Genomic DNA, 23274 nt, shown 5'->3' with positions numbered 1-23274 from the left:
CTTTACTTTCCTTAATGAATCAGGCCCAATGACTTTTACCTGTTTCTCTGTCTTTGGCACCTTCTTACAAAAAGTCTTCTCTGCGTCTTCGATCCAGATGACTGATGGCTGCACCTGACGAGCCACCTGCAAAAGTGTAACAATAATTGAAATTCTATCCCCCAGATTTTTAACACTGAAACAAGTACTTAATCAAGACTGCTCTTTACATGTTTATCTCTTTTGCTTAATCTGTTGTGTATGTCCTTCATTATCCACTTAAATATTTTTTGTTTCTATTGAATTGTAATGTTTGTACTTGTTGTTATTACTGCTTTGTTGGATATACATACTAGAAGGCATTGGTGTACATTGTACATAAATAGACGTACATATATATGAACATCTTCTGAAACTGCTATTCTCTACAGTCACCACTAGAGGACGGTCTTCCATCACTGCTACACAAAGCCACGTGTCTTATCTGTAGCACCTGCACGCTAATGCACATTCCAGAACAGCCTATATATCGTGCCATGTGTCACATGATTTTTTATTTGTTTCAGATGATCCACACAGCAGTGTGCAAAATAAAGCTGCCTTAACACTAGACATGGGCTAAAACACAAAGGATGAAAGCGAGCTCTCTCATCTTCATTGCCCATCAACAATCCAGTTTTTAAAGTTTACACACTGCCTGCTTAGACTGGCGGTAGCCAATCTCTTCGTGTTATGGGTGCCTCAATTATGTCACTAGCTTCCAGTGTGTTCATAAGGTCCATGCTTATTAATATTGGTTCCTTGGTAGGCAACAAGCACACATTAATGGCTTAACGGAGCAGAATGCAACAGTTGGAGAGGGATTGGAAGTAGCGTAAGATATACTAAATTATTTTCTGACATGTGGCAGCTGCTCCTTTTTTGCAATAGTCATGAAGCCAAACAGCTAACATATGTCTATTTTCAAGGGAGATTCATTGCTTTTTATGTAATGTACATACTTTATGTGGTCAAATAAATATTAAAAAGGTGGAATCGTTCATTTTTCTTGGCTTGGCCAACATTTCTGCAACATCCAGAGGCAGATTTCATAAGTGAAGAGGAACAACTGTACTGAAATGTAATGCTGAAGGAATTTTAATTCAATATAAATGAATGCACGTTATTGACATCATTGTGCCTAGATGTGCCTGCTTTACTCTCCATTTAAGCCATAAGGCAGCATAGAAAGTTCAGGATAAAAACCAACAATGAACCAAGGACCACAGATATCTGATCCGACCGAGTGTAGAGGTGCTGCCCCATGATGCACCTGTCATTTTTAATTGGGAATAAAATTTCATCTCGAGTTATGTCGTTCAAAAGCTTCCAAAACCCACCGTTGATGGCTGACTGCACTGGACACTGTTATTGTCAAGTTTGAGGCTGTTGCACTTTTATTTTAGCTTACATGTCTACATGTGATGCCACAGGTATTTTCTTGTAAACACAGTGCATGAAACCTTCAGGACCTGTGTCTTTTTCTGGTTGTTTGAATGGAATCAGAACACAATGTCCTTATTACCTCGGAGTGATGTGCAGAGTTGCCTCTATTCTGGCGATGTTTAAATTGCATGCGCCTTTCCTTAGAGTGCTTGGGAAATTCAGGTGCCCGGCAGGGCCGGATTAAGGGAATGGAGGCCCCTGGGCTAAGGGGGCCTCCATTCCCTCGTGAGGGCCCCCCCTCCCGTGATCCGAGCCGCCCCCGTGAGCCGAGCCGCCCCCAAGGCACTTACCTCCTTCCCCTGGCATTGCAGTCCTTCCCCGGTGTGCTGTACGCTCTTTACTGAGGAGATCTCGTGAGAGTGAGACTCACAAGATAACCTCAGTAAGGACCGCAGTGAAAGTGCTCAGGAGCAATGATCGTGCCAGGGGCGCCCCCGCCCCTGACTGATTAATACTGCTGCTGAGCACTTTCAAGGGCCCCCTGGATGCCCGAGGCCCCTGGGCTGTAGCCCAGTTTGCCCTAGGGTTAATCCGGCCTTGGTGCCCGGGCAACTTCAGTCTCATTACAGTGAACATGCTCGATATACTGGGCTATTTTTGAAACTGGTTTCTCTCTCTCTGGTTCCGGTTATGTGTAAAAAGGAGGGAAAGGTGCAATGCCCTTTTCTTCCAGCGCACTGAGGACCCTGCCTATTCTATGATGTGGCAGAGGATACGGAATGGAATGTGTGCATGAGACTGCAGTTCCACTGACAGCTGCTGGTGGAGTGCACACACGTTCTGCTCCCCGGCATAAACACACTATGACTTTTGTCCGTCAAACGTGACTCGTTGGGACGTGCCAGATTTTAATGCTGGTTATATTAGTAAGGTCCCCTGCATTAACTAGTATAGTCAGTTTTGTGGGGTCTTCATTTTGTGTCCCCACAATGGCTGAGATCCCCACAGTGTTGGTGTGTAAACATGGTCAACGTCCTCACAAGTATAGGAACACACACACACGTGTTGTCAGAAACCTGCAAGCATGTCTTTGAGTGTGGGAGGAAACCGGAGCACCCGGAGGAAATCCATGCAAACATGGGGAAAACATGCAAACTCCACACAGATTGGCCCTGGTTAGAATCAAACAAAGTGTTGTGAAACAGCAATGCTAACCACTGTGCCACCTATTACTCTTTTAAATGTAATAAAAGGTGTTTCTTTTCACTGCCTGGTCTGCGGATGGAAGTAAGCAATTTTTTTGTGGTCATGTATGTAAAAACCAACAAACGATTAATTAAACATGTATTTCCTTACATCCAAAAGTTGTTTAATATTAACATTTTATGAGCAGTGTAACCTTCACACACTGGTGACACTCATGAATGGCCATCTCATAAAGGCGGTGGGCAAATGAGGTGCAGGAATGCAGTGATTGGCATGATTTCTGTATGTGCTGTATACCTTGTCTAACCAGCATCTTTGTAGGGTTTATTGTGACAGAACTTAAAATGAAAATTATATTTTTGTTAGATGGATGTATACTTTAATAATGATTCAAAGCTTGCAAAAATGTTGGTCAAGGTTTTTTTTATTTCGACTGATATCGTTTATTTCATCTAACACCCTAGGTTATCACTGAATCCTGTAGCAAACATGTATATTTCCTGCTAGGTTTGACAAGTCTAACATTCCTCTGCCTTTGTCTTTTTCTTTGTTTACATTCCACTTTTACCTGCAGTGAATATTTTTTTCTGTCAGATAATGTGGTTTCCCTCCACCACCCTTTGATGTCACTGTGCCCCCTAACTCTTGCTCTGAAATCACGCTCCATAGTGGCAGATGATAAATCAAGAGCAGTATTTGCTGATGCTGAAGCACACAGCTGTTCTGGGTCTACGTTTGGCTAATTAATTATCCAAAACTGTTACAGTTGGCAAAACCGGGCCTTGGATAAACAACTCCCTCACACTCCGGAATCTTCCCTGAGATTACTTCATGATGTCCCCGCGTCTTCTGCCTGTCCCAGGTGCATCCACACACACATTTATGGTGTAAATCACGCCTCATGGGTAACAGTTGCTGAATGTAACATATACAATGATCTAATGTGTGAGAAGTGTGATTCTTGTTACCCTGTAAATATTTGTATGTTTGTCAGCTAGTTTACTTAGGATGTTTAGTTTCTACAGTATTACTATGCAATAAGTGAGGTTAACCACAAAGGTCTAAGTAACAGGGTACACCATATATGCCAACTGTTACAATTTCTCCCCTGGGAGATTTGGGGGAGAAGTCATGTGTCATAGGGTGTCACCATAACCCCGACCCCCACTATAAAAAGCCGAAATCCACGGCATTGAATGGAGGGGGCAGAGCTTAATGACATGATTAAGCCCCACCCCCTCCATTCACTGTTGTGAATTTCAGCAAATGCGGGAGCTTTGCCTACTCTTCGGGGAGCCTCTCTGGAATTCCGGCAGAGTAGGCAAGTATGGGGTACACTAATAAAAAATGTTTCATGCCCAGCACAAAAACCAGCACTATAAAACGTAAAAGTCACTGATTCAGCGGTCCTGGGCACCGTATGCTGCCGGACCACAAATAAATCACATTGGCTACTGTAGCTTTTGTTATACCCTTGAACCTGCCTTTTGCTAGGCAAAATACAATACAAGTCACCGTCTCCGTCTTTGCAGCCTCACCTTTAGCACCATATGCAGCATCATCTGCAGTCCACTCTTGCCCGGGTACTTGCCAGCGATGTTAGATGGAGACAGGTTAAACAGGTTTGCTCCAGTTTCATTGCAGACGGCGTTCACCAACATCTTTTTCCCTACACCAGCTGGTCCTGCCAGAAGGAGAGCTTTCACCAGCGGGGCCTTCTCATATACTGACTCACAACCTGTTATAGTGTCAGTACAAACAGTTACACCTCATGGAGTACAAGCCTGGCAAACAACAGGACAAACATTGTTTCCATCATTTCAAAAAAACAACAACATGTTCTTTCCAAATTCTTTAGGAATTAAACACAAAAGTGTAATACTGCAGTTAACAATATGTCATCGTGCAGCGTTGGACCAACGGGTCAAGTGAAGTATATTCACATGGTGAAATATCTCTAATCCTATCAATTGCCTTTGACACTAAGTAGTACCTTGATTTCATGGTGACCATATGACAATATCATATGACTTGTACCACCTAACATTGATTTCATGCCATCTGATGGTCTTAAAAGATTAAGAAAACCTAAGTAGCCAAGTCAGAGGATGAGCTACACTTTAGTGGTTAAGACAACGTTTGAGAAGCACTGATCGAACTTCAGAATACATTAACTTTGACCTTTGCTATCTAATCAGTGAAACGCTGTTCTTAAGACATTGGTAGCTGAGGTTGCACAGACACTGTTCTCCTTCAGATAATGGTTGTGGTTTATGTGAAACTACTTTCCCTCCTTAGTACATTAATAACAGGGATAATCAAGTCCCAAGTACTTCAGTCCTTATTTGCTTCATTACCTCTACTAATCATTAATGAGGCATGTTATGCAGCTAGGAACGGTCCAGCACCTCTGGTACAGAATGTTATATGATGATCTTCTAGCACACTTCACATGTCTCCTGTTATCTGCGCTATATGACAGCTGAGTTACATCTGCCTCTCGTTATCCTGCAGGATCCCTTCTCCTACAACTGTCTAACAACACACTGAGATCACAGCAACTCCCAATCCATGATAAAACATAATATCCACCAAGACCTCTTCTGGCCTTCACCATAGCCCCATTATAGGTTACCAGGCAGTTTGAGCAGCCATGCGTACACCCTAAACTGGCTTCAATATGCTTAAGTTATACTATGGAACCTTCTCCAGCCACCAAGCTTTATAATTCAATTTTGCATATTATCTTTGGGCTACTCAGTATTACTACTACAATACAATTTCGGGAAGAAGGTGGGCTGTGCATCCAGAACACGTACAGTGCTCTCTGCTTGGTCCACCTTGCACTGGTTATGATGGTGTCTGGTAAATGAAATACTGCAGTTACCCATCTACTTGGCTGCTTTAGTGCAGTTATTGTACTTGGTTTACTGTACTGTTTAAATGCCCGTGATGCAAATTTATAAAGCTCAGTGATAATTACAGAATACTTCTGTGCAGTGGCGGAACTACCCGTGGTGTGGCTGCTACTAGACCCCGAGCTGAGGAGGACCCAGCAATGCCAAGTGGCCCTAACCTCTGGGGCCCCCACACACCACCCTTAAATCTAAAGACATGTGCGACTCAGCATACAATGTTAAATATGCCTGCTACATGAAGATATATTTATAGCATATCTTGGTGCGGTAGAGACGCAGTAAACATCATGTTGATGATGACTGCCGTCTTAATGTTGAATAAAAAAAGTAAATACATATTTAAAAAAAAAAACAATAAAAAAAGTACTCCCCCTTCCCCAAAGTTATACCCCCCTTGTCATAGCCTGGGCAGGTAGCTGCAAGTGTGGGGGATGAACAGCGCGGGGTCCGCCAGCACTAAGCTATGACTGGCTGTGGGGTCCCCCTGTCAGAAAGTCACAGCCGTAGCCTGTTCGATAAAAGATTTTATCACAGAGCGAGTGTTTAATTTAACAGTATTTTTTTCCTGATGCTTTGAAATAATCCTTTTTTTTTTTTTTTTTTTTTTTTAAATGACTGGTCTATGGTTTCTGTGCTATTGTTGGCTACTAGACTTCCAGAGGAACTTAATGCTCCACCCTCTTGGCATTATACATTTTTTATAAGACTGTTTGTATATCTTAACTATTGGTTTATTTGAATGTAATCAGCAATAAATGGACAGAAGGATTACAGGTGTTATCCAGATATGCTCAGCTGGATATAAACAGAGTCAAAGTTGAGGAATAACATAACTCTCTGTGCTTACATAGTACTCTGTGATTGTGCTCCATAAAGCCAAGGCAGAAAATTTAATCTGTGCAGAGAACAATTAGGAAAATCTGAGTTTAACCCGTTGAGTACTTGAAGTGTTACTACATCCCCAACACCCAAGCAGTACACTTAAATGACTAGTTTACTTAAATGTATATTCAGCTATATAACAATGACAGTGGTGACTATAAACACCTGTATAGTGCCAGCATTTGAGGAAGGAAATGGTAGTGATGTTTCAAAAGGTTCAGTGATCTACCCTTTCCAATGACCTTGCAGAGAGTTTTGCTTCCAGCCATTGTTTTATCCTTGCGCACATCTGTATACCAGGTATATTATATAAAATCTGTATAATAAAATATGACAGAACAGTTACGCACACGAGCTGGGAACCAGGAAACTCTGTGAGGTAGAATAATAAAACCATTACTCAGCACATGAATAAAAATAAATAAATAAAATTATACTTTGTATAATCAAACTTACCCTGACTGGAATCATTTTATTAGTATTTGTTGTTGATTTTATGGCAGAAACATACTTTTATATTTTTCTGTTGTCAACATCTATTTGAGATAAACAGATCATTCCTATTTTGCAGTACACTTGGTCCCTGCACACAATGTGGGTAGCCATTTTGTTGGCTGTATCCATGGGAATGCAGCCAATTAAGTCACTAGAAGCTGCACCCCATGAATATTGGTCACGATGGTCACCAGTACTTTTAATAGGTTGCTATAAGTTTTGTAACCATTAAGTACATTTTCACCTCAGGTATACTCAAATCTTATTAACAAAACTTCTACCAATTCACTAGGATCCAGTACCTCATGAATTTTGCTCATGATGTTTTTTAGCGATGTTACTTGTTCCTGATGAATTGATACTATTTATTCCCATAACTATTGGTTCAGCCACAAAACCTGAGTGTGGGTACATGACTAAGTTATATGTTCTTATAGGGCCTGACAGAGCCGTAACTTAGAATTCTAGTGCCTGGGGCGAGAAAGACTAATGCCGCCCCCCTAGCCCTCAATTTTAACCAAATGAACCTAAAATATTCCTAAACTGCACCTCCCTTCAGCATTGCGCCCTGGGCGGTCGCCCCCTATCGCACAGCCCTAGTTACGGCCCTGGGGCCTGAGTGATTAAGGAGCATATCTGCAGGCAGTAGCAAAACCACACAGAATCAGACTCTGCCTACAGCCGTAGTCAACAAGGAACGGATCTGAAGATATGGGTATATTTTGAATCTGCTCTGCCCTACTACACAGGACACTGCAGGATACGTATCTGTCAGCTCCTGCCGCAGCCGGCGGGTCCGGTTGCATTACATCCGCCGACACAATACAGTGATTAAATAAGTAATTAAAAAAAATAAATATAAAAAAAAACAACTTGGCCCCCCTCCCTCCCAATCAGATTAACCCTTGTGCTGCCAGGCTAGTGCTAGTAGTGGCAAAATCGGGGGTACAAAACAGCATGCCCCCCCCCCTTCCCGATTTTACTACAACCATCACTAAGTTTAGCCAGCAGGGACTGGTGGCACAATAGCAGGGAAACCCGCAGTGTGGGGTCCCCCTGCCATAATAGCAAATCAGCACCAGGCTGGTCTGCACGAGGCTGGATTTCCTGGGGAGTTGTGCCCACCTAATGGTACCCAGCCCCATGCTGAAAGAGCAAGGGTTCTTTCCACACCCATGGGCAGTGGGTGTGTCGTAATAAAAGTGATTGTAATAAAAAATACACATCTTGTAAGCTTTAACAATCTATATATTGTAAGCTTTTAATCCACATAGCGTTTTAAAAAAATAAAATATATATATATATAAAAATTATTCCAAGCGTGTCGAAAAAAATCGTCTTGCAGCTTGAAACAACCCAATTGATCCTCTGGAACGTGCTTGGCAACAAAGAAAACCATCTAAGATGACACAAACTTGCAGAAGCAGCCACAGCATAATGAAAAAATGAAAGACATGATGTCTATTTATAATTTGGGACTTTCTCATTGACAGCCCTAACTGTACATTCCAGATGTGTTATACATGCATTATTATTTTACATACACTGTAATATAACTAGTCTAAGAACACATTCATATAGGCCAGTTGCACTTACCTAAAGGCAGGACGCCATACAGGACAAGAAGTTGTTTGACATCACTAAGAGATGGCATCGGTTCTATGTCAGCCTGGCGCAAGGTGGTCCCCAAATAACTGTATTCACCTGGAGAAAAAATACAAAGGGACTTATTTAATAATACACTGCAGTATGTAAAGCCTATAGCAACTAATCACATTATATCATTTTCAAGTACATGGTAGAAGGAAGTATGTGAATAGTTGCCATGGGTTACAGAAGCTTTGCGCATATAGTACCAAGTTATTAAAAATCCCCTACAGTGCGCAGTTATGACACAAAATGTTGGCTGGACCTCTCCATTGTACCTATAAAATTTGACATCGTCACAGGCTTTGGTTTGATGAGAAGACCTTCTGTGACCAGCTCCTCATACAGAGAATCAATAGTCCTGCAGATAAAACAAAACAGATTTATACAATATATATTATAGCTAAAGTAACGAGTTCACATGATATCTGTTGTTGTAATAACATAACACATCTTATATTTTACTTTAGTCTAAACCAAGGCTGAAGGCAACTAAAGGCACATGGGCAGGAACTGGCTTTCCAAGGCTTTTTGATGTCCCCCCACGTTGCCCAACAACCTCAACACATTATGTTGTATTACATAATTGTTTTTTAAGTATACTGCCTGATTGGATCCTTGAACAACAGTAGTCTAAATTATAAACATCACAGTGTTTGTGCAAAGTGGAAGCCATTATTTACATATGTAGTCTTAGCAGCTGTCTATCAGGCCTATATGAGGCCTTTTGAGTGTGGCTCACAGGCCAGCCCTTACCAGATGTAAGCTCTTATACCTGGGAGGTTAGTGCATGTGATTTTAACTGCATTTGAATGGTGTTTGAAGCATACATTTCAGTGTAGGCCCTGCATACAATAAGTTGCCCTTGACACTGGGATGCATGCTTAAATGTTTTGAACAAAATATGAACCAATACATCATGTTTTCATTTTGCTAGATACACACAGATATGCAGTGTTACTGACAAGCGCTAACAACAACTGTCTTTTTGTTTTAATCAGTATTACTTTATTTTTAAATTTACATTTGCATCCAACAATTGCATTGGTGAAATGTGAGTTTGTTAATTTTCGAGTATCTCTAGTTTTTATATTGTCTTATTGACATTCGCAAGAGAACAAACACACAGAAAGACAGTGCTGTATAATGAAATCAATAAAAGCCTAATTATATAGTAAAACATCTATATAAATGGTGGAATCTAATGACTTTTGGAAACGGCTTAAACCTATTAAATTTATTACATATCAAAGTAAATATAACACACAATTGCTAAAATAGCAACATAAAGTCTAACAGCAGGATTTACTGCATAGACAAATATACCATACTCCACTGCCAATGTATTAACCCAAAGATTATTAATTAAGAACTAAAGAGACACAAAATATCACATTCAAATTTTTGGGATTAATACGATTTGCAATACAAATGTCTGGAGCTCTTTGTGTCCTCTCATGTGTTTCCTCCTCTATTTTGTGCATCCAGTACCAGACATCACTTTGCATTCTCCTTTCTGCCTGGTTCCACAATGATCTTAGGGGTATATTTACTAAACTGCAGGTCTGAAAAAGTGGAGATGTTGCCTATAGCAACCAATCAGATTCTAGCTGTCATTTTGTAGAATGTACTAAATAAAAGATAACTAGAATCTGATTGGTTGCTATAGGCAACAACTCCACCTTTTTCAAACCTGCAGTTTAGTAAATATACCCCTTAGTCTTTTGCAGCTGTTAGTAATCACCAGAAGCCAGGGTATAATATCTTCAGTTTTTTGGACAGACCTTGCTACTGCCTCCAACTGTCCCAAAACATTAATGTCCTAAACAATTTCTATAAAAGTTGAATTGCCTTCCTAAAGTGCTTCAGGAAGTGCACTTTTACAACCTATTCAGCTCCTGCCAATACAACAACTTAGGGGACAGCAAGCTTCATACACAAAATTCTAATTAAAAGATAAACTTGTGACTGCAAAAGTCAAGTACATGATTGTTACATTTCTTTTTTTTCAAGGCCAAGAATCGACTATGGCCACAAACTCCAAAAAGGTTCCCAGTTTACCAAGTTTTATAGCAAATTGCCATAAGTGTGTGTGGCAGCTTCATTTTTTGGACCAATTTCAATACTGTCACTAATAACAATCTGTTCACATCTCAGGACATACTTAACCTCAGACATCCACCTCAGCTTGCTGTATGTCCATGATCTGGTATTTGTAGATGTGTGTCGGAGACTGTGTCCACTACTGCACTTGCACATGTATTAAACAGTATGAGGTACTGGTCTCCCATTAACTGAACGAGGAAGCCAGTGAGAGCAGATGAAGCTATGAGCTTGCACTACAGAAAGAGGGAGTATGCTGCAAGCTCAGACTGCCATTGGTTTCCAGCTTCAGGTACCTGGGGGAAGGAGGGTTACTCCCCTGAGATCTCTTCCCCTTCTTATTTGCTACATGGCGGAGGGTAGTAGCGGGGTGTTGTCAAAAACTGTATTTAATGACTCCCTGTTTTTAAACTCTTTAGCATCCCAGGAGGCAGACTCCACTATATCAAGTTACTTCACAAATAATCCCCTTCTCACACGTGTCCGACTAGGATGTGCATTCATACTTTATTAGGGCAATTTTAATCTTCCACGTTTCAGTTCTCCCGCTTACATGTCTAATCCTTTCCATCCCTAAGGGCCGTAGCAGTCGGGTGTGGCCACCCAGGGCACAAGGCCAAGGAGGCGCCAGGACCACCCACTATTTACCCTATGCACAGGCCCCAGGTAATCATGCTGTGCTGCCCACAGTTAGGCTGGTGGTACGCAGTATGCACATCAGGGTGTGCCATGCTGCAGAGATGCTCTGCCCACCATACCGTTTATCGCCTGGCCATCTTTGAATGTAGGTGGGCTAAGGATTGGCTTTGCAGTGCAGTACAGTGCAGAGAGCAGCACATGGTTGGATAATGGTTTAGCGCTTGTAAAGTGCTAGTCATGCCCTCACAGTGAGATGCCTATGTCTCCTCCAGCAGTGTGCCACCGTTGGCATCTACTCCCACCAAGATATGGGCGTCAGCGGTCTTTCTACAAACTAACTTACTGCACTCTCCTGTTTCCATTGGAAAAATCCAGCAGATCATCAAGGACGTGCAAAATCCCTGGTCTGAATAGGTTCACCACTTGGTCGTTCAAACCTTTTCAGAAAGATTCTGCTATCTGCTATGTTATCTAGCACATTAATTTCTTTTTTCCATAAGGGTACATTCTTACATGCAGTTTTACAGCCACCAGTGGTACATTGCACTGTGCTCAGTACACAGTGACCGTAGTATAAGCAGACCTCAAAATTGTGGTTTGTTGATCACTAAACTCACTGCACTTTAGCCAAACTCCAGGTGGACTGCGTTTGATGGACTGTGAACACAATTTGATCTTTGATCCTGAAGGTATTTAGCTAAAGTACAGTAAGTACAGACAATTTCACTTTGGAGAAAGTCCCTTCAAAAAGACCCCTAAAATACACAAATCTTATGATTCAGTCCGCTAATCTAATAACATTTGAATGTCTCGGCATTAATTTCTACCATGCTGGGACTTTCAAATGGTATGAAGTTGTTGTCCACTGTGCTGCATATGCTACTTGGTAAACACAGGGTGTCATACTATAGGCAGATGTATAGCCTGTGAGCACATACTCTAAGGAAGGTAAACATACTTTAAGTTGTGATAGTTATGCCTCTACCTCAGTGACCAGTAATAATCTGAATATATTTGCTAAGTTGCTTGTCAGCCACCTCTCATCACTGATTCTCCTCTTAACCCAACCAGTCCAGGTGGGATTCATCTCAGATGTTAGGTTTCTGACTTCTGCAAAATAATCACGTTCACTTCCCTGTGCAAGTCCTTAGCAAACCCTCTCTATGCTTTTAGCATTTGCTGCCCAGAAAGTTTTCAACAGAGTAGACTGACAGTACAAGCTCAGAACTCTGTGACGTACTCCCTCATTCTTCACTGGGAATTCACCCTAGTGCCCAGATTTCCATTCTGGGAGTTTGATATACTGTTTTTACAGTCCAAGGGGGGTACCCATCAAGGATGCGATTTATCTTCCCTGCTCTTTGCCCTCTTTCTCAGACCAGTTACAGATTTTGTTAGACAACATCTGGATGCTCCAGGTGGTGGTAATATCCCAGGGTGTAGGAGAGGATTTATACACCTATTTGTTTTGGGGATTTAAAAAACAGTTTGTGCTCCTGTTGTTCTGCACAGTTCTGATTAAAGTCTTAAGTGTGTAAGGGGAGTCTGAAGTACATCCATCCCATTTGGATTGCAGTGGATTGTAATATACATTGTACTGTAATCTTAGGACTGTGTTACAACTAAATTTAGACCCATACCTGTCCGGGGTTAGATCTTTTTCCTTCTTTTTCTTCTTTTTGCCACTTTTCTTCCCTTTCTTTTTTTTCTAAAATTAGACACATTACAAGATACTGCTGAGATTTTACACGTACAAAATAACCAGTTTGTGAAATTAGCTTTTAAAGCAACTTTCTAGATACAGTAATATGCAGGGTTCTTCATACTAATTGAAGTGTTATGTCATATAGACCAGAAAGGGGAGGTTGGGGACATTATAATAGCAGCCAGATGCTTTCCAGCAGGAGGCCTATGTGCCTGCCCACCTGATAGTCAGGGGAGGGGGTTTGTAAAAGCTCCCACCAGAGTGATCATCACCTTTAACTTTACTCATATAAAAAGTGCACAGAAAAATTTCAGCAAATGAACTGGTTTTGACATACTCTGGTTAAAGTGTATATTTTATACTTGTTTGTGTTACAATTTTCCCTACTACATAGCATCATGGAACATGTGGGCACTTTATAAAGACTTGGTAATACATTCTGTGAGAAAGTAATCTGTAAGTTAGGAGCCAGCAATTTTTTTAAGAACTTTATTTATAATATCCTTCACACAATATACACAATCAAAAAAAATAGGAGCCTTGAAGGCCAAAGTAAGTGACAACGTACAAGTCAAACAGTGCAAGTGTAACAAACATAAATGGCACAAATATACATTTTTAAGAAGTGAGCAGACTATACATTCAGTTAACTGCCCAAATTAAGGCATAGAGTGAACCAATACTGCTATGAGATGTGCTCGAGTGTGACGCTCTTATAGTTTAAAAGGGATGGGGTGGGAGGGAGGGGGGGGATAACTGAGACATAGCATGGGACTCCCAGAGGCCATTGGGCTATTTGTGAGGGGGGCAAAATTATTAGCCAATGGTCAGATCAATCTACTGGGTGAATTTATAAGAAGAGGGTCGAGACATCCTGGAAATGAGCATGGGAAGTATTGGAAACAGAGGGACTATTACAGATAAAACAATCACACCAAATTTGGGAACATTTATAGAAATTATTATTCAGATATGCAGAAATTTTTCCATGGATGCCAAGAACCAAATCTATTTAGAAGTTGTTGTCTAGAAGGGGTGTCTGGATTTTTCCAGTTCTTAGCCATGAAGCATCTGTCCGCATTAAGGATCTGTACGGATAATTTCTCAGAATGCTGGTGAAGAACCTCTAATGGGGAACCAGGGACATTTAGAGATCTGAACTTGAGTAACATCACTGATTAATGAGGCAACCATATCCCAAAACCGAGCTTTTTGACCAGGATCACCAGATATGAAGGAAAGAACCCTGCTCCCAACAGCCCGTCCAACACAAGCCGGATGTGATTCCGTATATACTTTTTAGTCTGGTAGGAAACAAATACGCTTGGTAATATATTTTCTTTCACCAGGGAGGAAATAGAATTCTTGGCCTTTCTCTAACTGTTGTCTAAGCAGGTGACAGGAGACCTGTCACCCGCTGGGATGCCCAACACAGAACTTATAAATGACGCCCTGCAACAGGAGTACACAAAGTCTATTCATCGCGGACCATGTCCTTTTGAAAACCATGCCGCGGCATGGCTCAGGTGGGTAGCAATATAATAGAGCCTAATATTTGGAAAGCCCCATTAAATGTGACTCTACATAAAGTGGTAAAGTTTGTACGTAAGGGTTTATATTGCCAAATTGGGAAAACCAATGGTGTAATTGTATTAAAAAAGCTCTGGGTACCTTCACTGGGAGCGTCTGGAAGAGATAAAGCAGACTAGGCAGGACATTCATTTTAAGATTGACGATTCTGCCTAACCAGGAGATAATTAATTTTTGCCATCTGAGCAGATCCAACTTGATTAGTTTTATGATTTGGCCAAAATTGATATTAGCCAATGGTCAGATCAATCTACTGGGTGAATTTATAAGATTTATAAGAAGAGGTTTGAGACATCCTGGAAATGAGCATGGAAAGTACTGGAAACAGAGGGTCCACGACACCCACCATGGCCGGGCCATGGTCAGATCAAGTGCTGGGAAATATGCTAACATTAAGGATATGTTGGGCTAGATCAACACACAGGAAGGCCATGTGCAGACGCGTGTGCACATCGTGAACTGAATAGGTGTAATTCATAGCGGTGGGTTCTTTCACCCTCTATGCGTTGAACAAGAGGTGCTGGGAGAGAAGCATGGAGTTGGTAGCCATATTCTTGAGAGTTGATTGAGGGGGAGATTTGGATCTGTCCACGGTTATTTTAGGTGGTACTGAAATCTCCCGCCAGGACTACTTTACCCTTCCGGTGCAGAGCCAGCAATTTTTTAACAAGCTTCTCAAAATCTTTTTTGTAGCTTGTTACAAATGATAGCAGTCTGTGCCTCTACATTTGTCCACTGCACTAGTGTGTGCCTTATTCAGAGGTCTGTAGCAATCTTTGTCCCCTAACTGATCTCTCCAGCCACTAGCTCCTTGTCAGTGAACCAGCCAGGAACCATTAGAACTGGTTCCTAGCGATGAGAGCTTGCATACACAGTATTATAGTATCAGGCTAGGCTACTGCAGCTGTTAGAGTTGCCCTCCCTGATTCTGTGAAATCCCAGTTCTGATGTCAGCAGGGTTTACAGGACAGGGGAGAACATCTCTGACATAACAACAACACAGCGTAGTGTAATGTTGTACATGAGAGGTCTGATCACCAGAAATCTGTAATAGTACCCATCATATGCATCGTAGAGGAGTCTCTCATTCACAACCCAACTCTTCATGATTGAGAGTAGAAAATGAGACATGCTCTGGTCATGAAGTTGTGTTTTTTAGTCATCTTGGTGAACTATGTTTGTCCAGCCCTGGGATAATAATCTATCATAAAATGTGCCATTGACTAACACTGCACCATTAGTCAAAAAATGTCATCAACGTCTCACTGATCACACATTATCTATGTTCAATCTCCATGATACCTTATGGGATTGCATCAAGCTCTCTTCTCTAACATTCAAAGCTTATCTTTCCACCTGTTGCTGAACCACAGTAACCATAATTCTCTTACTGACCTTCCCTCCTTTCTTTCCTTTTTTCTTCTTGCTTTTGTCTCTGTCTACGGCCAGCTTCAGGTTCTGGAGCTCTTGTCTCATCAGCTCATCCACCTTCAGGGGAGAACAAAGCCTGTTGTAAACTAGTCATAAAAGTTAGGAACATATCCTGGTATACACTTTGTACATACAAGCATATGGAAATATGTTACACATAGGTGTAGACTAAACTAGACAGACAATATGCCTGCAAAGCTTGAGTTACATCTTCATCTGTACAGAATGATGTAAACCTATACATAAAGTTTTCTCTGATTTGGGGTCCATGGCTAAATCTTTTTGGCTCTCCAGAGTCCTCAATTTTAAATTTGACTGATTGAGTGGTTTTGTTTCCATTTTTACACCCAAGGGCTGGTTTGGATGGATGGACCATTTGAGCTCGTCGTGTGCCCGGCAGATACATAACCTACTAGGTTGACAGAGCTTTAAACTAAACTGAAGTTTTGAATGAGGAATTTTACTAGACACCCCCCCAATGTGGTTCCCCCTTCCCTTCCCTCCTTTCCCTTTGTCTTTGTCTGTATGTTATTGGTTATATGGTTATTAGCAGGTATGTGTATGGTTTGGCATAGCTCTTTTACAGGTTTCTGAGTACATTGTGGACTGGTGCCAGGATGTCATTTTCTCAGTGTCAATAACATACCATGTCAATTTGTTGGTTGTGCATTTATAACCTGTATATGTGAGTAAAACCCAATAAAAATTAAATTTAAAAAAAAAAAGTTTCCTCTGAACCACCTGCGTTGTGGATTACCATATGTATAGAATGAAAGTCTGCATTACATATTCTTTAGCAACAGCAAAACATTGTTACATCATTTCTATTGTGCAAACTTGTATTTCAGATACTGGAAAAGTACATTATTGTTTGCCCTTAAATGACAACCATTCCTAGGCGTTGCTACGAGTATCATAAGTTTAAAGAAATAGTAATTTGATTCTAGAGAGGCTGTGATATAAAAAATATTAGCTTTTTTTTGTGTTCTATGCTCTAAAATACAGGGCGGTGTCCTGTAAGCAACACATGTTGAGAAAAAAGCAATACTATTCCTACAATTGATGAAGCTAAAGTATAAGGTTAGGTTACTTGACCAAGTTAGAATTAATACTAAAAAAATACAGGTTCGAGGGGGCTTGTCACATCACAGGCATTGTAATAAAAAACAACTTGGAAACTGTAGGTGTACAACGCATACAATATAAAAACTGCAAACAGTGTTTTTCAGTCTCAGTTATTGGATGCCAAGATTGATGGTTCAGATCAGTGAGATAATGTCACAGTTCAGGTAACAGAGAACATCAAGTGACAAGTATATACGCTTATTTATAAAGTGTGCTTCAGCCAAACCTGTATCCTAATCTCTTCCTCAACTTCCTTCCTCTTATCCTCTTTGATGAGCTCAGAATCATGTGTCTGGTGTAAATTCCAGGACTCATCCCGATTTTGCCAAACTCCTGCAAGGAAAGTAGACATTTTATCCATTTATCTATGGGAGCCTCATTTTGAATTGCAGATCCTTTTCCTCCCTTTCCTCAGCCACATGTAGAGAATAAATAGTTTATAGACATTTACCTTCATATGTGTGGTTTGCAGATGTTATGCCAGGCAGGAATTGGCTTGGGCTCATTTTCCAGCCGGGTTCTTCCTCCTGAAAAAGTTGGGGAATAAAACAAAACAGTTAAACATAAAACTTTCATCATTTTTATTAGGACCTACAACCAAATAAAATATACCCTGCAACAAAACAGAATAGTATAGCTTTAATACATATAACATTTTTCATTCTGAGACCCAGTTTATGAATGGTATACAGCTTTGGCACCCAGGATTCAATTTAGAATTAGTTTGCTTATTTAGTTTACTTTTTGCTGACTCTAAATTAGGCGTGATATCTGGTTTATGTGGGTGCACTAGGCATAAGATGCCTACTTTAGGCAGGACCAGGAGAAACAATAAGCATAATGGTTTGGAAATGAGGCACTTGTACAAATTAGTCTTAATATATGAATTATTTGTTTGTTTGTTAATTAGTACACAATAGTTTTGCAGAAGCAAATCATGAAAACTCACCATAAGTAGCATAATGACCCGTTTTATACATCCCTCCACCAACAGCTTAGGAACCCTTTGGATAAAAGAAAAAAGCCCACCCATCCAAGGGTTAAAAAGACAGCAACAGAATGTGAATGGTAACAGAACCCATTAAAACGCGCAATGTTAGGAGAAAGCAAATGGGTCGATATTATAAAAGTCAGATGTGGATATTTTTAGCTGCAAGTGCCAAAAATTCTCTAAGTAGTTGCAACAGATTTTTTTGATTGAGGATAACTATCATGTTTGTTGTTATTAAATACATTTTTCAAGACAGCTAGCACAAACCATGCTCTTCTCTGTGGACAAAGTCCGTGATCTTCTTTCCTCCACCAGCCCTCACCACCCTATCCCCTACTTCCTCTGTTTCCACTCTCTTGTTGCCTGGTCCCACATCACACACCACCTCAACCTATCCCTATCTTCTGGTACCTTCCCATCCTCATTCAAACATGTCCTGATTTCTCCCGTCCTTAAACCCCCCCCCCACTGCCTCTCTCTCTAACTACCGGACCATCTCCTGACTTACTTTTGCTTCCAAATTTCTTGAGCAGGTTGTCTAGAACAGCCTCACAACCTTCCTCTCCACCCACTCCTTCTTAGGCCCACTTCAATCTGGCATTCAAACCCTTCACTCCACAGAAGCTGCCCCTCACCAAGGTCACTAATGACCTCCTTACTGCCAAATATAAGGATCTTTTCTCCCTACTCATCCTTCTAGGCATTCAACACCATTGACCACCCTCTTCTTAATCCGCAACACTGCCCTTTCATGGTGCATTTCCTACCTTGCCAACTGCTCCTTCTCTTTCTGTACACCCGCCTCCACCTCTCCCCCTACTTGTTGGCATCCCCCATGGGTCTGTTCATGCCCCCCTGGTCTTCTCCATCTGTACTTTTTCCCTCTGTGAGCTCATCTGCTCTCTTGGCCTCCATTATCACGTCTATGTCAACCACACCCAGGTCTACCTCTCCACTCCCGATCTCTTCCTATCCCTCTTCTTTTGTGTCTCCAGTTGTCAATCAATCATTTCCTCTTGGATATCCCGGCACTTTCTTAAGCTGAACATTTAATTTCATCTCCATAAATGTAACACTGCTTCCTATTTAGCATAGCACAACAGTTAGATGTTAATTGGTGATATACTTTTCTCAGTCAACTATTGTTGTCTCACTAACACAAATCTCAGCCTTTTGGCTATGATCAAGTGTAGTACCTGCCCTAGTAGAGGGTACTTGACACTCTTTGAAGGGACAAGCTGCCTTGGTTTGATGCCAGAAGGCCGGTGGTGGTTGGAGCCTGAGGTGACTGTGCCCCGGTAGAGAGGGCCCAAAGTAGACCTGAAAATGCACGGGTGGTGGGACCGGGAACCCTCACCTAGCACAGAATAAAGCACTAGCACAATCATCATTATCATCATTTATTAATAGAGCGCCAGCAAATTCCTTAGCGCTTTACAATTGAGAACAAACATTAATAAAACAATACTGGGTAATACATACAGACAGAGAGGTAAGAGAACCCTGCTCGCAAGCTTACAATCTACGGGAATGCATGTGTTAATCCTGCATCACTTTTTATTCTTGGTCCTGGCCTTTTGGCTGGACCAATTTTTTTTTTAACCTTAATGGCCATTAGGCCCAGGGCCTAAAGTCACAGTTTTTATTTTCTATGTATTCATTGACACTAGCACTTCTTGCACTTTATCCAGGGCTCTGGGGCCTATTGGCTGCTTGAGGATGGGTCCAAAGTCCCAAGCCCCAGCACAGTCTTTGCACTGCACTCAGCGATTTGGAGCACACACCTTGGGCTTAAAAAAAACACCCGTGGTAAGGTTGAGTCTACTCACGTGTATAGTAACTCGAGTTAAGACCACACAGGTTATTGATTGAGTTAGTTGAAAAAGACATTTTACTTAAAGAGTCACATAATGTTAGGGTTGCGTGACCCTTGGAAAATGGCTTTTTTCAGTAAAACCTGTCAGGGTGAAAACCCTTTGTGATGAATTTCACTGAATACAAATAATTGTAATAATTTTTAACTTACTGCCATGACACCACGATACCAATGACCATCCACAGACTTATCCAATTGGTTGAAATGTTAAGTTCAGCATCTCTCCAAGGCACAAGTGTTTGACACTACGTAGATACCTGCTCTTAAAATTGTAATTTTCTTTAAATGTTTTCCAAATACGTTGATTCAAATGTCCTCCCTATAACAGAAGTGTGACAGGATGGACCGCCTATGCCACCTTGTCTGTTGTTGCTGGGAACGGGCTGAGCTTACTTTGCCACTGTTCCATTTCGTTATCCAAAAAGCGCCCTCTTGCCGAAGTTGGAGGGGCTTACATGAGTTGCTACCACTGGACTCCTATACCGGCATCCAGAACCGGGTTTCTTCTGAGTAATTGACGCTGCTAGCGTATCTCGTTGCTGGTGTACCTGGCCTGGTAACTCCGGACCTCTTACTATGGATCCGGGTTGCTGTGAATGGATCCCCCCTGGCCTATCACACTGACCAGAGCTGCTGGGTAGCAGGCAGAGCGGTGGTACTGGAAATGCTTGGGTCCAAACCACAGAGACAGCCGGAGAACGGATTAGATTTAGGGCCTAATCTGTAGATCACAGGAATACAGCAATATCGAAGATGTTTCCAAGCAGGTCTTTGAAGCAAGATGTTTATTTGCTCTCACACACTGGTGGAAGATACCAGTGTGATCAGGTCAGATGAAAAATCAGAAGAACACATTTCAGTGTACAAGTCAGTGCATTTATACCTTTCAGACACATGCTATTTTAAGCATCAGGATATACTCTATTTACACAAACATGGATTTACATGCATTTCAAGGCTAACAAGATTTACGCTTATCTATGAAATTCACTCTGGGCAAAAGGCCACACAGTAACGACCCCCTGCTGGGCCTTTGGCCAGAGCAGGCATGACACTTCATCACAAAACTTCGTTAGGACTTTCTTGCTATCAGACTCCCTTGCCCATATGCCTAATTGGAGGTTTCCAATAGCAACCTTACAAATCCTAAACAATGACACTTCCATACTAAATACATCCCAATACACACAAGAGTTCCATCCACAAAGGCCTATTGTATCAGATATATGCATCAGAAATAAGGCATATACTTTAGTAAGGTGAAAACAGGAAAAAACAGTTTCTACCCTGGTCTCAGAAATAACGATTTCCTATCTCAGAATATATACAATATTAAAAATAAGTGCATTGGCAATTATATAAATATGCACCCTGCGCTATTTCCCTTAAATAAATTGATACCATAAGTTATTTATGAGTGATCCAGTCACAAGAAGCTACTCTATTTTTGGGTTCTGTTGCTCACATAGCCTTGAATTCTCAGAAAGCGAGAAATAGATTGATTGGAAGCCCTCAGAGATCATTAACAGGCTTTATTCCATAACATGGCTTTATTGAAGCTATAGCTTGGTTTGACAAAGGGGCATATCTTATTAACTTGTCCACTATGTTATGGACTAAAAACTTTCTTGTAACTGAAAATTGAATACTGTTCATTTATCCATCCAGCCAGCCCTTCAGCCGTATTGTGTACTTTCTCAGTATGAACAACACGTAACAATAATACAATGGAGTTACAGAATTTTCTATAGAAGCATTGTTACAAACAGATGTTTCCATGACACTTGTACGTGACTGCAGTTTTTGTATGTGTTACAGTCAGGCATTTTTTTAATGAAGTTGTTAACATTGAATCACTATAGAGGTTTCATATTATCTCTATTCTTATAGAGACAAATAGCAGTCACACGTCTAAGATTTACTAAACCCCAAACAATATCCTGGAATTATTTTCACTTGTTCGTTATATCATTGAGAATAACAATCCTGACGGGGTGACAACTCTTGTTCTCTCAAGTCAATAAGTGGGAAGTTATAAGGGTTCATAAGTTCAGGCATGGAAAGCACTGATGACTGGCAAGATAGATACCATGTGTAATCACATAGATATATGGTTCATGTGCAGTATTGTGTACATTTCATTAGAACGCTGCTTATATTAGTGTAGCACATTTTGCAATTACCTGTATCTGCAGGGAATTATCTAATAAATTATGGGTTAATAATCTGGATTTCACATAGGGGAAAACATCTGGTGATTTCATTCTTTATTATGGCTATTTTACTTCTCCAAGTTTAGAATATTGAGATGTAATTTTTATTATATATCACCTGGTTTATACTTTTAGGGCATCTAAAATATATTTCTGAATCTAAAGCATGGCTTTACTGCTGTATTAAAACATTTTAGCTACATATTACATACAAGTTAACCCGTGCATGATACTCATGCATTCTAGTCAAATCAAGCTACTTAAGGTGTTAAAAAGGTTCTTGTCATGCATTTGGGCCTAGCCCAGGCCTCCTCAGGAGAAGAGCGTTACTTCCCGACGCAAGCGCCCTTTTTTAACGTGGTTTTGTCCACATGTCACCACCTCATCATTTTTCTCCATCACCTTATCCTTCATCTTCATCGCCACATCCTTCATCAAGCTACTTAAGGTGGTAAAAACTCCCCACTGTCACCCCCGGCAACCACCAACCACTCCCAACTGTCACTTCTCCTTCAAGAAATATATAGGTCAGTGTATAACTCTGCCCAGCAGGTGGCGCTGCAGCTTGTTTTTTTTTTCCACACACGCCACTAGGCATTTATATAGTAGATTGTAACTGGTAATATAATTATAATCCTTTATTAAAGGGTCAACATATTCAACAATACTATAGAAAAGGGTGGTAAGGTAGGCAATCACCGATCACTATAAAGGAACATTACAATGAAACAGAAGGTGAGAGGGTTATGCTTATTAGAGTTTATAATCTACAAGATTTGTGGCATGTATAATAAAACAAGAAAGTGAATGCTTTGTCCTATAAAATAGGACGGCCATGTAGGAAACAATAACACGTATGTTTGCAGTTTCCAGTGCTGTTTGTACACCCTATATTAATAATTGTGCAATCCATGTGTGCATCTAACATCTCCTCTGTTTCTTTCAAAAACATAGTTACTTGGTCAAATAATAAGTAGCAAAAAAGGAGCAAAGTAAATAAAATAAAAAAATATATATATGTCTAGGCTATCCCCTGAACAGTGCTGGTC

General features: G+C 40.9%; 1 protein-coding gene across 2 annotated transcripts in view; it reads right to left on the bottom strand.

Annotated features, from left to right (window-relative positions):
* DRC11 (dynein regulatory complex subunit 11) overlaps positions 1-23274 on the bottom strand; it is a 126192-nt gene that overhangs the window by 6731 nt on the left and 96187 nt on the right. For both annotated transcript variants that reach the window (XM_075180392.1, XM_075180391.1), the window contains exons 9-16: positions 17597-17672; positions 17372-17478; positions 15985-16077; positions 12935-13002; positions 8831-8913; positions 8502-8609; positions 4149-4348; positions 40-126 (exon numbers count right to left, since the gene is read on the bottom strand). In XM_075180392.1, coding sequence (XP_075036493.1) covers positions 40-126; positions 4149-4348; positions 8502-8609; positions 8831-8913; positions 12935-13002; positions 15985-16077; positions 17372-17478; positions 17597-17672 — 822 coding nt within the window. The remainder of the gene's footprint in view (positions 1-39; positions 127-4148; positions 4349-8501; positions 8610-8830; positions 8914-12934; positions 13003-15984; positions 16078-17371; positions 17479-17596; positions 17673-23274) is intronic.

This window comes from Mixophyes fleayi, chromosome 7 (assembly GCF_038048845.1).
Source record: "Mixophyes fleayi isolate aMixFle1 chromosome 7, aMixFle1.hap1, whole genome shotgun sequence".
In the NCBI taxonomy this organism is placed as follows: domain Eukaryota; kingdom Metazoa; phylum Chordata; class Amphibia; order Anura; family Limnodynastidae; genus Mixophyes; species Mixophyes fleayi.
This window is presented reverse-complemented; position numbering and strand designations above follow the sequence as displayed.